A 12,271-nucleotide genomic window follows, 5' to 3' on the forward strand; every position below is an offset into this window, starting at 1 on the left:
CTTGTACACAGACTAACAAATGAGAGAAAATATAGAGCAATACATGTTCTCCATTAGATCTTACAGGTGCAGGTTTAATGTTGTCAACACACCTCCAACCTCTGCAATTTTCATCCTACGAGAACATGTCACAATTGTGTACAATCTAACTGCTGTCCACAGTAAACTGATTGTATTCCACACAGTAAGTTGCTTATGTTTCAGAACACATTTTTTGCTTCCACAAGATAATTAAATAATATCCAGGCTTTGGGCTCTACCTCCCAGCATAATTGTGATTAATTACTAAGTAATTCCCTCAAAACAAACAGAGACACAGAGCACACAGATTGTATGCGAAAATACTTTAATTCAAAATTGTTGGTCATTCAACATATTAAAAAGTCAATTAACCACTTAAAAAAAATCCAAGGTGTTTAAAATCATCAAAACTATAGAAACATTGGTTAAAAAATTATGAATTTGTTTAAATAAAGATAAAGTAGCACTTTAAGCTTGAAAATAAAAACTACTTAGAAAACCAAGATTTAACTTTTAAGTTACAAGTGTGCGTGCTGAAACGATAAGATTTGAATACTGCACAAAATATTTACATCCTGATTTCATTAAATGTCTGCCTTTTGGTCCTACTGCAAGTGGACTGGTAAGCCGTAGACCACAGGAGCAGCTCCTATGATGTGCTTCAGCTGTGTGGCCTGACGTGCTGGACCAATATGATCCAGGAGGGACGCTCCAGATTCAGCAGATAACCACGACTCGAGCAAGGCTTTGGTGAAGCGATCAATATCCCGATCGGTCACATTCCACAGATTTCCCAACACAAGGGGACTAAAAAACAAAAGGAAAACGGTACTTGACACAGACATCACAGGATATTAACAAAATTAACTCTGGAACATTTAGTGACATTATGACTATTCCACTGAATATTCCTAAAATCCACAAATATTCTTTATATTGTGAAGTTAATCATTTGTGGCAAACAAGATTCATAAAGCTGCCAATTTAACTGACTAAGCATAACTTTAAAATGTCAAAATAAAAAAAGCAATAGTTTTGCAATTTTTGAGTATCTGTAACATCTAAATCAAAAACAACCCATGTGTCTTTATTTTACACTGAAGATGTGTATCAAAAATTCTAATATTAAATAATCTTCATTCAGCTACATGTGGATCAATCTTTAAAAACAGATAACTCACCAGCCTGCGATGAGGTAGTTGAGAACGATGCCTTGACCCTCCTGATCCCCACGTACTGCCAGAGCAGCACTACTGCAACCGAACAGCAGAGAGGCTGCTCTCATCTGCCGTTTGAGGACTGCCTGGCTGTCTAGGAACCGTGCACCGGCGCCATGGCCTACGTAACTAAAGCATGGAGAGAAGAATAGAAAGCGAAACTCAAGGCATGAATATACAAAAAGTAATTTTATCTGATAATAGAGCTTAACTTAAAAACTAAGAAAACTGTTCACAGCAGTTTTTCAAAGTGTGTTAGACACCCATAACATTGGTATACAAAGATAGTACTTGTATAACTTCAACTTAATTAGTTGATATTAGATGCTGCCACCCCCGTGCTTAAACATAGCGATGGCATCGGCCACATCATGAGCAGTGCCTGGTGCTTACCATATACACCGTTTGAAGCTTTGTTGAAAGAGGTTTTGAATTTTTTTTTTGTCTCACTAGAAACTCTTTTCCCCTCATGCTTTCAAGATGTTCTACAAGTTGTTTAGTGAAGAGTCTATTCACCTTATATACAAAGGTGTGTGTCCAATAAATTCAATTTGCTACAGGTGTTTTAAACAGTTTTGTAAATAGAAGATTTCAGTTTTTAATTCTTAACTAATTTTTCATAAAACTCTAAGAGCATGTTGTCCCTTCGTCATTATTTGTTAAGTGTAAACTGATGAGAAAAACAACATTCATATGAAATTGAATTGACAATGCAGTAAAGTGCCCAAAAAGTGAAAGGGTCTGAATACTGTAGTTATTTATGTTTATGCCTGACCTCGCATTAATATAATAATATTCAACATTCTTGTGACCTCTAATTATTGCTTTTTTTCTCTTTAGGTTGTTCAGATAATGTCAAACTCACATGTATAGATCCTTGGTCGCAACAGCTTCTTCCAGTTGACTCGAGTCAGGAGCGACTCCACACACACCTTGCCAGTCCAGCTTACTTTAAGGAGAATGTTATTTAGTAAATGGGACAGAACTGAACCAGTGGCATACATACAGACAAATGTAATATTGTCATGTAAGTAATGAGTTTTTATCTCACCTGGCAAACCATTCCCTGAATCGGTCCTGAGTGTTTTCTAAATTGGCATCAGGGTCCAACACATAAAACACCTTCTTTGTATCCACCCCAAGCCTCAGGATTGACTGAGAGTCATTCTGAAGGTAAGATATAAAAAATAATGATATCCATGTCTACTATTGATCTCGACATGAAGTAAATCACATCAGTACCACAGACTACATGAATGCAGCTTACTCTTACCTCCTTCTGAAAGCTCAGTCCAAGCAGTGAGTGCAGAGAAGGCATCCGGCTTACAGAGCGAGACTTCAAAAGGGAGGTGCTCTCCCACGGCAACTTCTGAAGGTACTGCATCACACAAAAGACAGCCATTGATAAGAATCAGATATTTTTCGTCCTCTCAAATGACATATTGAAATAGAGCTTTTTTTGGTCTTTGTGACACACACGCCTATCTCTGTACTAATCAATCTACAGTAGAATTCAGTATTTCACATAGATCATGAAACCAACCTTGTCCAGGATTAGAACCACGTGGCCTTGAGGCTCGTCTCTCTCTGAGAGCTGGGAAACAGCTCTGTGGAGAAGCTGATCACACTCAGTGTTCCACTGTGTAGAAACTCCAAGTGCAAATTTTTTAAGATCTTCTTCAGAGAGCACAGGAGATGCAGAAAGCACTACCTATAACACAAGTCACAAGTGTTAGTGGTTGTTGTTTTGTTGTTCCTTTTTCCGGCTGCTTTTTAGACTAAAACAAAACATTGGAAAATATTAGCAATTAGAAGCAGAAAGGTAAAAAAAATTAAAAGAAAAAAAAATAAAAGAAAGAAAACACACCTTCAACATCTCCTTGCTGACTGTCACTCCCCTTGCTGATAAGGCCTTGCAAAGTTGATGGGCCTGTTTTGAAAGCTCAGAGTCCAATGAAAGCGGCAGAAGCAAGCTCCTCCAGCATCCAAGTAATCCCTCCATCTCCTTTAATAGTTGCTGAAAGAAAAATGACAGTAAGTTTTGACTTTTCCTCCTTAAAGTAACATTTCACAGTCACAACTTGAATAACTAAAGAGCCTTAACTCATGTTCCACGTCAATGGAAATTTAATTTTTGTCGTTTTTTTCTTTGAAATTTCTCAGGGTATATCTTTAAGTGAAAGTAAGTAAAAATCAAGGCACTACAAAGCCCCTGCAGAGTCATTATCACTCACCTCAACTCGAGAGTCAAGAGTCTTGCGGCCCTTCCACCATTTGGCTTTCTCAGACTCACAACTCACAACCTGCTGTTCCATCAGAATACTATCCATCTCCTCCACCATCCAACTAACAGGGTGCTGCACACAACAGAGACAAGAGAAAAGTCATTATGTTGGACAGTGATAATAAAACCCCCAAATATACAAAATCTCAAAAAAACAAAAAACAATCTTGAGTTTTTTTTTTTCTTTTTTTCTTATTAGATTTATTATAGGGCTTCTTGAAAAAATACAAAACTGACTGGGTAAAAAAAAAACAAAAACCAAACACAAATACACATACAGCAATTTAAATTATCACTACAATTTTGCGGCAAAACATGCACGGGTTTCAATAATTCAATCAGAAAATTTAAAGTTATAGGAATCATTAGAAACTCAAGACCATGTGTATTTGAACTGCTTTTGTTTGCAACTGTAGTTCTGGTCAGTGAAACAAAGAAAATGTTTATCTGTTTAAATGGTGGAGTGATATTATGACAAGCTTATATTACTTGCTGAATTATTTTTTTCTTTCAGTTCGGTTCAAGTACAGCTGCAATGGAGATTTTCCCCATTCAGCTGAGCTACTCATTACTGGTGGTAAAGGATGGAAAACTGTTTTCATGGCAAGATTTTACAGTGATGATATTGCTAAAGCAATAACCATTTACCCAGTTATCTAGTTTCAGATTGTGGCTATCATCTTGCCAAGATTTTCATCTGTGTATAAAAGATAATACCGTTTTACCACCATTTTAAAATGATGCAACTGATCACACTCACCTGCTGTCTCGATGTGGGGATGTGAACGGTGACGGGAGCAGAACCCTTTTCAAGACGTGACAGTATTATGCTGTTGCCCATTTCCCCTGGTTTTACTCCAAGCACAGACATCAAACACACCGTCACCCCTGTAAGGAAAAGAGTGGAGACAAAGAGAGAAAAGGACATATTAACGAAGTATCATGCAATCAGGTTCTGCTTTTGCGTAGCTCGAGGATCCAACATTCTACCAAAAACATTCATCAGATCAGTCACCATTTAGTACAGTCACAGCAGCAAGAGGAATGGCACACAAGACAAACAAATAACTAGAACTTGCTATGAAACTAAATGGTCAGATTTGGGCTCTCATTAAATGTGCAAATCACATTTTGATGGAATCAAACATGAAAACAACCATTTTACTGCCTTTAAAGCTCAAAACACTTTTTTTTCTCCCTACCTGAAGGAATTTGTTGAATTTGCTGGATAAACTCTTGACAGTGGTTCTGAGGAAACATTGAGGCGTCAACGGTGGGGAAAGAAAAGATGTTCTCCATCTGAGACAGTCTGTGTTCAGCAGAAGTATTGGACACAGTCCCACTGAGCTCATTCAGACTCAGAGCATCCATCTTGTCTGTCAGCTCGTTGGAAGCTTTTTTCAGCTTTCTATTAAAACCACACAAAGCAAAGAAAGTTTTCAATAATTAAATGCAGAAAGTTATGGATTTGAGCAGTCGGATGTTAAATGCATTTTCAGTGAGTTTATGAGACATCTAGTTGGGGACAAGATGTGTGCATAAAGACACTGTGCTTTTTTACACATGTGCTTACTTGAGAGATCTGGCTAAATGCCTGATTGTACGATGGCGACTTGTGATGCCCAAAGACTGGGCATGCAGCATTGCTGTAGTATTGGGGTCTTGCTGTCCCATGGTCAAGGCCAGAAGAGCGCAGAGGGTGGGATAGATAGTGGGAGAGGGGAAGTGCTGAAGAGACAACCAGGCTGTGCGGAGCAATGACTGAACCTCATCCAGCGAGAGATTTTCTGGGGGGGAAAAAAACCCAAAAGCAATTATACAGGGAACATCACATTTTCTGTGGCTCTTCTCTGCCATATTGGATAAAAAGAAAGACAAAAAACAACATTAGATTTAAAAAAAGAAAAAAGAAAAAGAAAAAAAGATTTATTTTTATGTATTCTACATGTATTTTTTAAAGTACGAGGTCAATTTCTACTTTATTATGCCATTTCTGGCACACATATAAGGCAGTTGTAGGAGATCTTATGGTGCATAAATCCCCCTCTTGTAATACTATTGTTAGCACATATTACATATTACCTGCTTGGGAGCTAGACTCACCTGTCCTGCTGTCTGAATGAGTGAGGTGGGTTTGTGGGCCTTCTCTTGGATGACTTCTGTGCTTCAGTTCAGACAACTCATCTCTCCCCAAACACATATCCCTCCGCAACACCTCAAAATCTATGTCTAGAGAGAGAAACAAGACTTTCTGTTAAACACTATGATGATTATGATTGTGATTTGTTTTGCCATTACCAGGTAATTAGCATACCATTTTACAAGCCTATTGTTGATGTTTGGAGACTCAAACTATGTACAATGCTGAGTTTCAAAACATTAATAGTAAGCTGGTAGCAAACTCAGGGTTTTTACAACGACCACCTGTAATATTTTAGAATCAAATCCTCTATGACTGATTGAAAATTGAACTCATAGCTTTTAATTTTTACAGACAACATTGTGCAAATGCCTGGCTTATAGGTTTTTTTTTTTCTTTCCCCCCACTATGTACACAAAATACATACTGGTACCTTTACTTGAAGCGGTATTTTCGTCAGCCTCAGTGTCCGATGTCCTGAGGTGCTCAATGCTCATGTCCAGGACTTCATTACTTTCTTCCTCAATGCTCCTCATTTTGTCTGGTCCCTCCACTAATTCTGCATCTGTCTCGGACAGTTGCCTTCTGGTTCTTCCTCTTCTTGTTGCGACCAAAGTCTCATCTTCAGAAGAGGTAGCAAGAGGCATTGCAGTGCTCTTTTTCCCCTTAACCTGCCTCTTAGGTTGGACCTTCTCTGCAGGTGGATCTGAGACTTTTTTAGCATTCTGCACAGCTCTTCTAGTAGTTGTTCGCTTTTTGAGGACATCTGCTTTTTCTTTGGGTTCTGCTTGGGTACTGGCCTCTGAGTCACTTTCATCGCTAAATTCTACCTGTATTCAAATATTAAAAAAGACATTATTTTCATGAAAACTCAGACTATATTTTTGTAAAAACAACAACAAAAAATTAGACTGGATTCCTACCTTAAAACGTGATTTCTTTGTGCGTTTGGGGGCAGCAGGTACAGGCTGGGCTTTGTCTTGAACTGGTGACAACTCTTCATACACATGAAACTGCAGTTTAGAGGCAGTCCTCGGTGCTTTCTGCACTGAGGAAGGGCCTTTTACGTTTTGAACAGGAGTGCAAGCTAAAGTAGGTACCACCGTGTTGAAGTCGAAAGCGTCAAGCACTCTAACAGAGGATCTAGACTTTGCCATTACTGGTGTCATGGGAACTAGACCCTTTCCTTTGGCTGAGGAACTTGTCGCTTGAATCTTGACCTTCTTTGCCTCCTTTTTTTTGTCAGCAATATCTGGGTTTTTAATTGTTTCTTTAGGCTTTTTAAGTATGGATGAGGAAGCGAGTGATCTCAGGTCTTTATCTTCTTTTGGTGGATTCCAAGTCCAAGCATTTGAGAAGAGCTCCTCTGGGGTGCAACCCTTTTTGGCAGCTAAGAGCATCAACGATGCAATGGCTTTGGTTGCCATCAGGCTTGCTCTCACAGGTGTTAGCACAGTAGAGGGTGTTGAGTCAACAAATGCTAAGCCAGCTTCTAGTATTTTCCACACTCCACAGGCCTTATTTAGCCTCGGCTCCAGCCCAGACAGAGCCATACGTACATAAACACGGCCCACCACATCCTGCATTAGGGAGGGTCGGGAGCTGCCTTTAGCAGGGACACAAGCAGGGAAGAGTTTAGCTAATTTTGCCCTAAGTTTGCTGGTAAGATTCTTACAGCGGGATAATGTTGCCCACTGAAGTTTTGAGCTGACATTAGCTTCATTGGGATCCAGCTGAAGAACCAGATCAGCTTGTGTAGCTGCCCAGCGAGCAGTGGCACGACCCAGACATGGTTCAGAGCAGCAGGGGCACTGACATTCAGGTTCATGTGCAAGGCAGGAGAGCCAGCGGCGAGGCTGTGCTTTGAGAGGTGGGGAGCTGGACTGATCCTTCACTACAGGTTCTTTGGCAATCCACCTAGTGCTTAGGATGTCCTTCAGATCATCCTCCATGGTTGGAAGAGGAGACTGAGGTCTCTGCACTGGACGTCCTTTCCTTGGTTTGATTTTCACGTCTGCTCGCTTCACCTGATCAGAAAAATCTGTGGGAAAACAAAAGAAAAAAATGTTTTGTTGCTCAGGCAAAGTGACACTATAGAAAAACCATTCAAACTTTGGTTGGATGATATACCGTAAATTAAATCAATATCATGGTACAAAAAACATTATCCTGAAATCAAAGAGGATTAAATGAATGGTCAATGCAATGAAATATGTTCCACTTTTAAGTACTACATTAGCCAAAACTCCTACTGCTTATAAAAGCTGCACTACAATAACCAATTTTACTGTTTCTGAGTATTATTTACTTCACTAACATGAAAAGGAACATCTCGATTGTCATAGTAAGCCCATCGAGCACTATTTACAATGGTGGATTTGTGCATCAACACACCTGTGCAGAGCTCCAGAAGGTTTCTGACTTTGTCTAAATCCGTTTTACTTTCCTCTTTCTCCCCCTGCATTAACTCCAACTCGGCTTTCATCACAAGCAGCTCAGCACATCTAAAACAAGGACAAAAACAAAAGAAAAGATTGAATTTAATCATGGCGTTAACCAGAGTTTATGATCACGAGTGTAATACATTTATCTTGTGCAATGTAATATGTATGGATGTACTGTATATTGTACTGTGTTCAGTATCAAACCAAACTAATCCAAAAAAATTTGGCTCAATTTTACCAGCTTTAATTTGTACATCTGTACAACTGAGTGCTACAAAACAAAACAATCTGACAAATTACAGGAAATATTTTTGCCTATAATGCAACTCATCACCTAACTAACATCACCTCTCGCACTGTCAAATAAAACTGAGTGATAGGCTTCAAAAAATTAGGATTTATGGCATTACCTGTACTAAATCAACTGAAACTTGACTTGAAAATAACACAAGTTATATCAGTTCCAATTATCTTTTGCTCCTGTTTCTTCAATTGCATTTTTAACTCAATACAGTGAACAACTTACTGGCTGAGTGCCTGAAGCTTAATGGCAAGTTTGAGGGCTTCTAGGCATTGAAGTCTGGCATCGTTGATGGCCCCACAACTGCTCCTCACAGCTACCAACCTCATGGAGCTGTTTAACACCTCTGAGAGCAGCTGCCACTTCCACACTAGGTTATCACCTGCTCGTAGATCAAAAGACAGAGGGAATCACGTTGACAAAAAGCACTAAAATATACACTTACAATATACTTGATGTATTAGAATGAACATACCTTGGTCAATGAAGCGCACGTCTGAGCTGCTGTTGTCTGTCCCGTATAGGCCAGTTCCTACTAAAGTGTATAGAAGGCTGCAGAGAAGTTTCAAGCTCTCATACAGGGCAGCGTCTGGGGTGTTTATACCTGAGGCATAAAAACATATGTCCATAGTTGGTTATAACAGGAAACACCAGCTCTACATTATCATAATGAAAAAAATACAAAGTCATCTGGTTATATAAGGTGCTGTAAATGCTTCTGCTAACCTTGCTGTGTGATACGGCTCCGCTGGGTTTGTGGAAGTTGAGCCGTGTCTAAATTCAGGTAAGAACTGGAGATCTGGAGGGCCTGTACACGCAGAAGGTACCAGGTCTTGGACTGTCTCTGATCATTCACTTCTTTGAGCACCTCACATAGATAAGGCATTCCACAATCCACCTGAAATAAGGCAAAACAGGAGAGGGGATTTTTGCAAAACAAAGGTAATAAATATATATATTTTTTAAATCACTCGTTTAAGCAAAATAATATTAGTGTGACAATGTGAGAAATGCTGCTAGCAGACATGTTAAATACCTGTCCTGTGCTGTAGTAGTACTTCGCTTTCAACAGGACGGCCAGCATGGAGAGAGAAGAAGGTCTGTTGTCGGCAGTGGTATCTGAAGCAAGAATTTTTTCTGCTTGCTCCAACTGGGCCTAAAAATGATAAATTACATTAGGAAATAATTTCTCATAGTCAAAAAAATAAGCTCAATAAACATATCTCAATCCATTTATTGATATGGGAAAAGATACACTCTCTATGCATCGAGAATAATCGTAACAAAATTGCATTACCAAAGCCACTTCAGGCGTGCCCATGTCCAGGAGGAGGCTGGCTGACTGACAGAGAGCGCTGGCACAACCCTGAGCTTCACCAAGTTCACGTGAAAGTCCAATCACAAGTTGGTAAGCTTCCAAAGCCTTCAGGGGCTAAAGAAAAGAATAAGGAGATTTGAAACATATAGAGATACAAATGTTCTAAAAATTATAACACTGGGATATGCCATTAAATACTTTTTACACACTGTACTATCTTTTACAGTGCAACTTCAAATTACAGTATTTCTTTCCTAAAATTCGTGGCTAATGTTATTTGATTCCTATCTGAGTTGGTCATATATTGCTGAAACTCCATCTAGGATAAGAAAATAACAAAAAGATAAGACTGGTCTTTGGGCTTGGTACATTTGCAGCCCTTTAACAGGCACAAGAAAACTACTGAACACACTAAAGGAGGGGAAAACCCAAAAGCATAATACAGGCTCTTTGAAATTTCCATCTGTAATTAAAACAATGTTTTCTGACACATGTGAGGTGGTTACTTATTAGAAGCTAAAAATCCATTTGTAATTGAGGAGAAAAACTAAAAACCAAAGCCACACCAGACCATATAAACAAAGCTTCTGTGGTGTTACCTTCCCCATGAGCCTGAAGAGAGCTGCAGTCAAAGCAACTGAGCTGCAGGTCTGTCTGGGGTTCCTGACAGAAGGCAGGGCTTGACTTTGAAAAAGAGCTGACCATCCATCCAGAGCTCTCTCCAAAGGCTGACACAACTCTTAAAAGGAAAAAAAGACAAACAAACAACTATGTAAATCTCTCACAAAGACAACAAGTGATGAACAATTATCTACTACGACACTCATCTTCACCAATCAAATGGTGACTTTCATTCTAAAGCACAACAACAGCTTATGGTATCATTTATATTTTGCAAATTATCTACAATAGGATAATTAAGAGAAGAATAAACAATCCCTACTGTTTTCTGCAGCCAGGTTGAAATGCAGGCCCTCATAGACCTGAATACTGTCCTGTGTCTTCTGCTTGTCCTCATAATCAAAATCATTGTTTCCTATGGGATTGGCCACACACGGTGTTTGCTCTCGTAGCTCTCTCCGTTTTTTGTCATTCTCAATAGCCTGACCAAAAAGACAAAACATCAATAATTAATCCCACATTTGTAAACTATTTAACCAAGATTTAATTTTAAATACCAGCTGATTAACAATTGGACAGTTTAACAACTCCTCAAGCAGTTCTATAAAAGCGCACTTTTGAGACCATGAATACTGCCACGCTTTGACCAATTTCAGTTTAACACATTTTTATTGTATGACAGAAAAAGGAATTCTAAACACTTACTCACTTCAACTAACATAGCACTAAAACAACAGCATACAACTGTAGCTCACAAAAGCATGCACATGACGTCCTGACTGATCAAAGAGAGCTCACCTCCTGAAGATTCTTCTCCAGAGTGCAGATATAAAGCCAAAGTAATGCATGAGCTTTGTCATCTTTCAGTTTGTCAGCCTTCTCTGCAGTCTCTGCTTCTTCTTCAAGAAGCCGTAAAGCTTCATGGGTAAAATCAACTGCTGTGCTGTGTAATCACAAATAAGCATAATTAACTCACAGACATCAGGCTGTTGGACCAACAGGTATCCAGACTAGCTTTTTTAGTTGTAGAATATGGTGGTAACAACATTTTCAATCACCTAAAACAATGTATTTAAGTCAATTGCAGCCCATGCATTATTAGGAATGATGCAAATGAAACTTATTACCAGTCAGTCTGTTCACTAAAATCCTGGAAGCACACAACTTGGGCCATTTCACAGAGGTAGATGGCACGTAGATGGGTGTGGGAACTCTCCTCATGGCAGATGTCCAGCAGATCACAGAGAGTGTTATAACGTTCCTGGGCCATGTCTGCAGCTACCTCCTTATAGGCACGCAACTCTTCTTCCAAAAGGCAAAGCATTACTTGCTCATCAGGGACGTCAGGACCGAAACCATCACGTAACGTCCTGTTCCAGGATATGAGAGCACAAGACAATGGTTATAGGTTTAATTTTCAATATAGCATACTCCTCAGAAGCCACTTTAATAGAATTTAACTGTACCTGAGTCTTATGTCCTCCTCGGAGTTACGTGCTGCATCAGTCTTTGTTTTCACCCACAGAGAGACAGGTTCAGCCATGTGAGTCGAGATCTTGTCCCCCAGAGCCTTCAGCCACAGTATCACCCAGTCCAAAGCTCGCTCAAAATGTCCAGCTCGCCGTGACGTTTGCACAGCCAGCATAAAGAGTCGGTTCAACTGGGTGGAGACATTAAAAACATTAAGAAATACTATCAAATAGTTCTGAAGACAATAAGTGAAAAAAATTGTAAAAATAGCAGGTTTCCCCTTTAGAATCATTTGGGTTAACAATTGGAGCATACATCAGTTCCAAAGTGGTGCATCTTAGTAGGTCTGAACAACAATTTGAAATATTATCAGGATCACAGTATGGACCAATGTAAGACTGAAAGTGCTGGAGCTGCATTTTAAAATGTATTTATATATATATATTTTTTTAAAA

General features: G+C 39.2%; 1 protein-coding gene across 1 annotated transcript in view; it reads right to left on the reverse strand.

Moving 5' to 3' along the window:
• Positions 1–329: 329 nt before the first annotated feature.
• Positions 330–12,271, reverse strand: part of espl1 (extra spindle pole bodies like 1, separase) — a 14,674-nt gene continuing 2,732 nt past the window's right edge. The window contains exons 8-32 of the mRNA XM_008307023.1: positions 11,813–12,006; positions 11,474–11,716; positions 11,145–11,289; positions 10,669–10,828; positions 10,325–10,464; positions 9,705–9,839; positions 9,444–9,563; positions 9,134–9,305; positions 8,883–9,011; positions 8,633–8,789; positions 8,057–8,166; positions 6,586–7,703; positions 6,096–6,492; positions 5,626–5,751; positions 5,096–5,309; positions 4,725–4,930; positions 4,283–4,410; positions 3,473–3,595; positions 3,106–3,255; positions 2,782–2,949; positions 2,512–2,616; positions 2,290–2,405; positions 2,104–2,187; positions 1,203–1,367; positions 330–828 (exon numbers count right to left, since the gene is read on the reverse strand). Coding sequence (XP_008305245.1) covers positions 627–828; positions 1,203–1,367; positions 2,104–2,187; positions 2,290–2,405; positions 2,512–2,616; positions 2,782–2,949; positions 3,106–3,255; positions 3,473–3,595; positions 4,283–4,410; positions 4,725–4,930; positions 5,096–5,309; positions 5,626–5,751; positions 6,096–6,492; positions 6,586–7,703; positions 8,057–8,166; positions 8,633–8,789; positions 8,883–9,011; positions 9,134–9,305; positions 9,444–9,563; positions 9,705–9,839; positions 10,325–10,464; positions 10,669–10,828; positions 11,145–11,289; positions 11,474–11,716; positions 11,813–12,006 — 5,007 coding nt within the window. The 3' untranslated portion in view covers positions 330–626. The remainder of the gene's footprint in view (positions 829–1,202; positions 1,368–2,103; positions 2,188–2,289; positions 2,406–2,511; positions 2,617–2,781; positions 2,950–3,105; positions 3,256–3,472; positions 3,596–4,282; positions 4,411–4,724; positions 4,931–5,095; positions 5,310–5,625; positions 5,752–6,095; positions 6,493–6,585; positions 7,704–8,056; positions 8,167–8,632; positions 8,790–8,882; positions 9,012–9,133; positions 9,306–9,443; positions 9,564–9,704; positions 9,840–10,324; positions 10,465–10,668; positions 10,829–11,144; positions 11,290–11,473; positions 11,717–11,812; positions 12,007–12,271) is intronic.

This window comes from Stegastes partitus, unplaced genomic scaffold (genome assembly GCF_000690725.1).
Source record: "Stegastes partitus isolate 25-593 unplaced genomic scaffold, Stegastes_partitus-1.0.2 Scaffold51, whole genome shotgun sequence".
Classification (NCBI taxonomy): Eukaryota; Metazoa; Chordata; class Actinopteri; family Pomacentridae; genus Stegastes; species Stegastes partitus.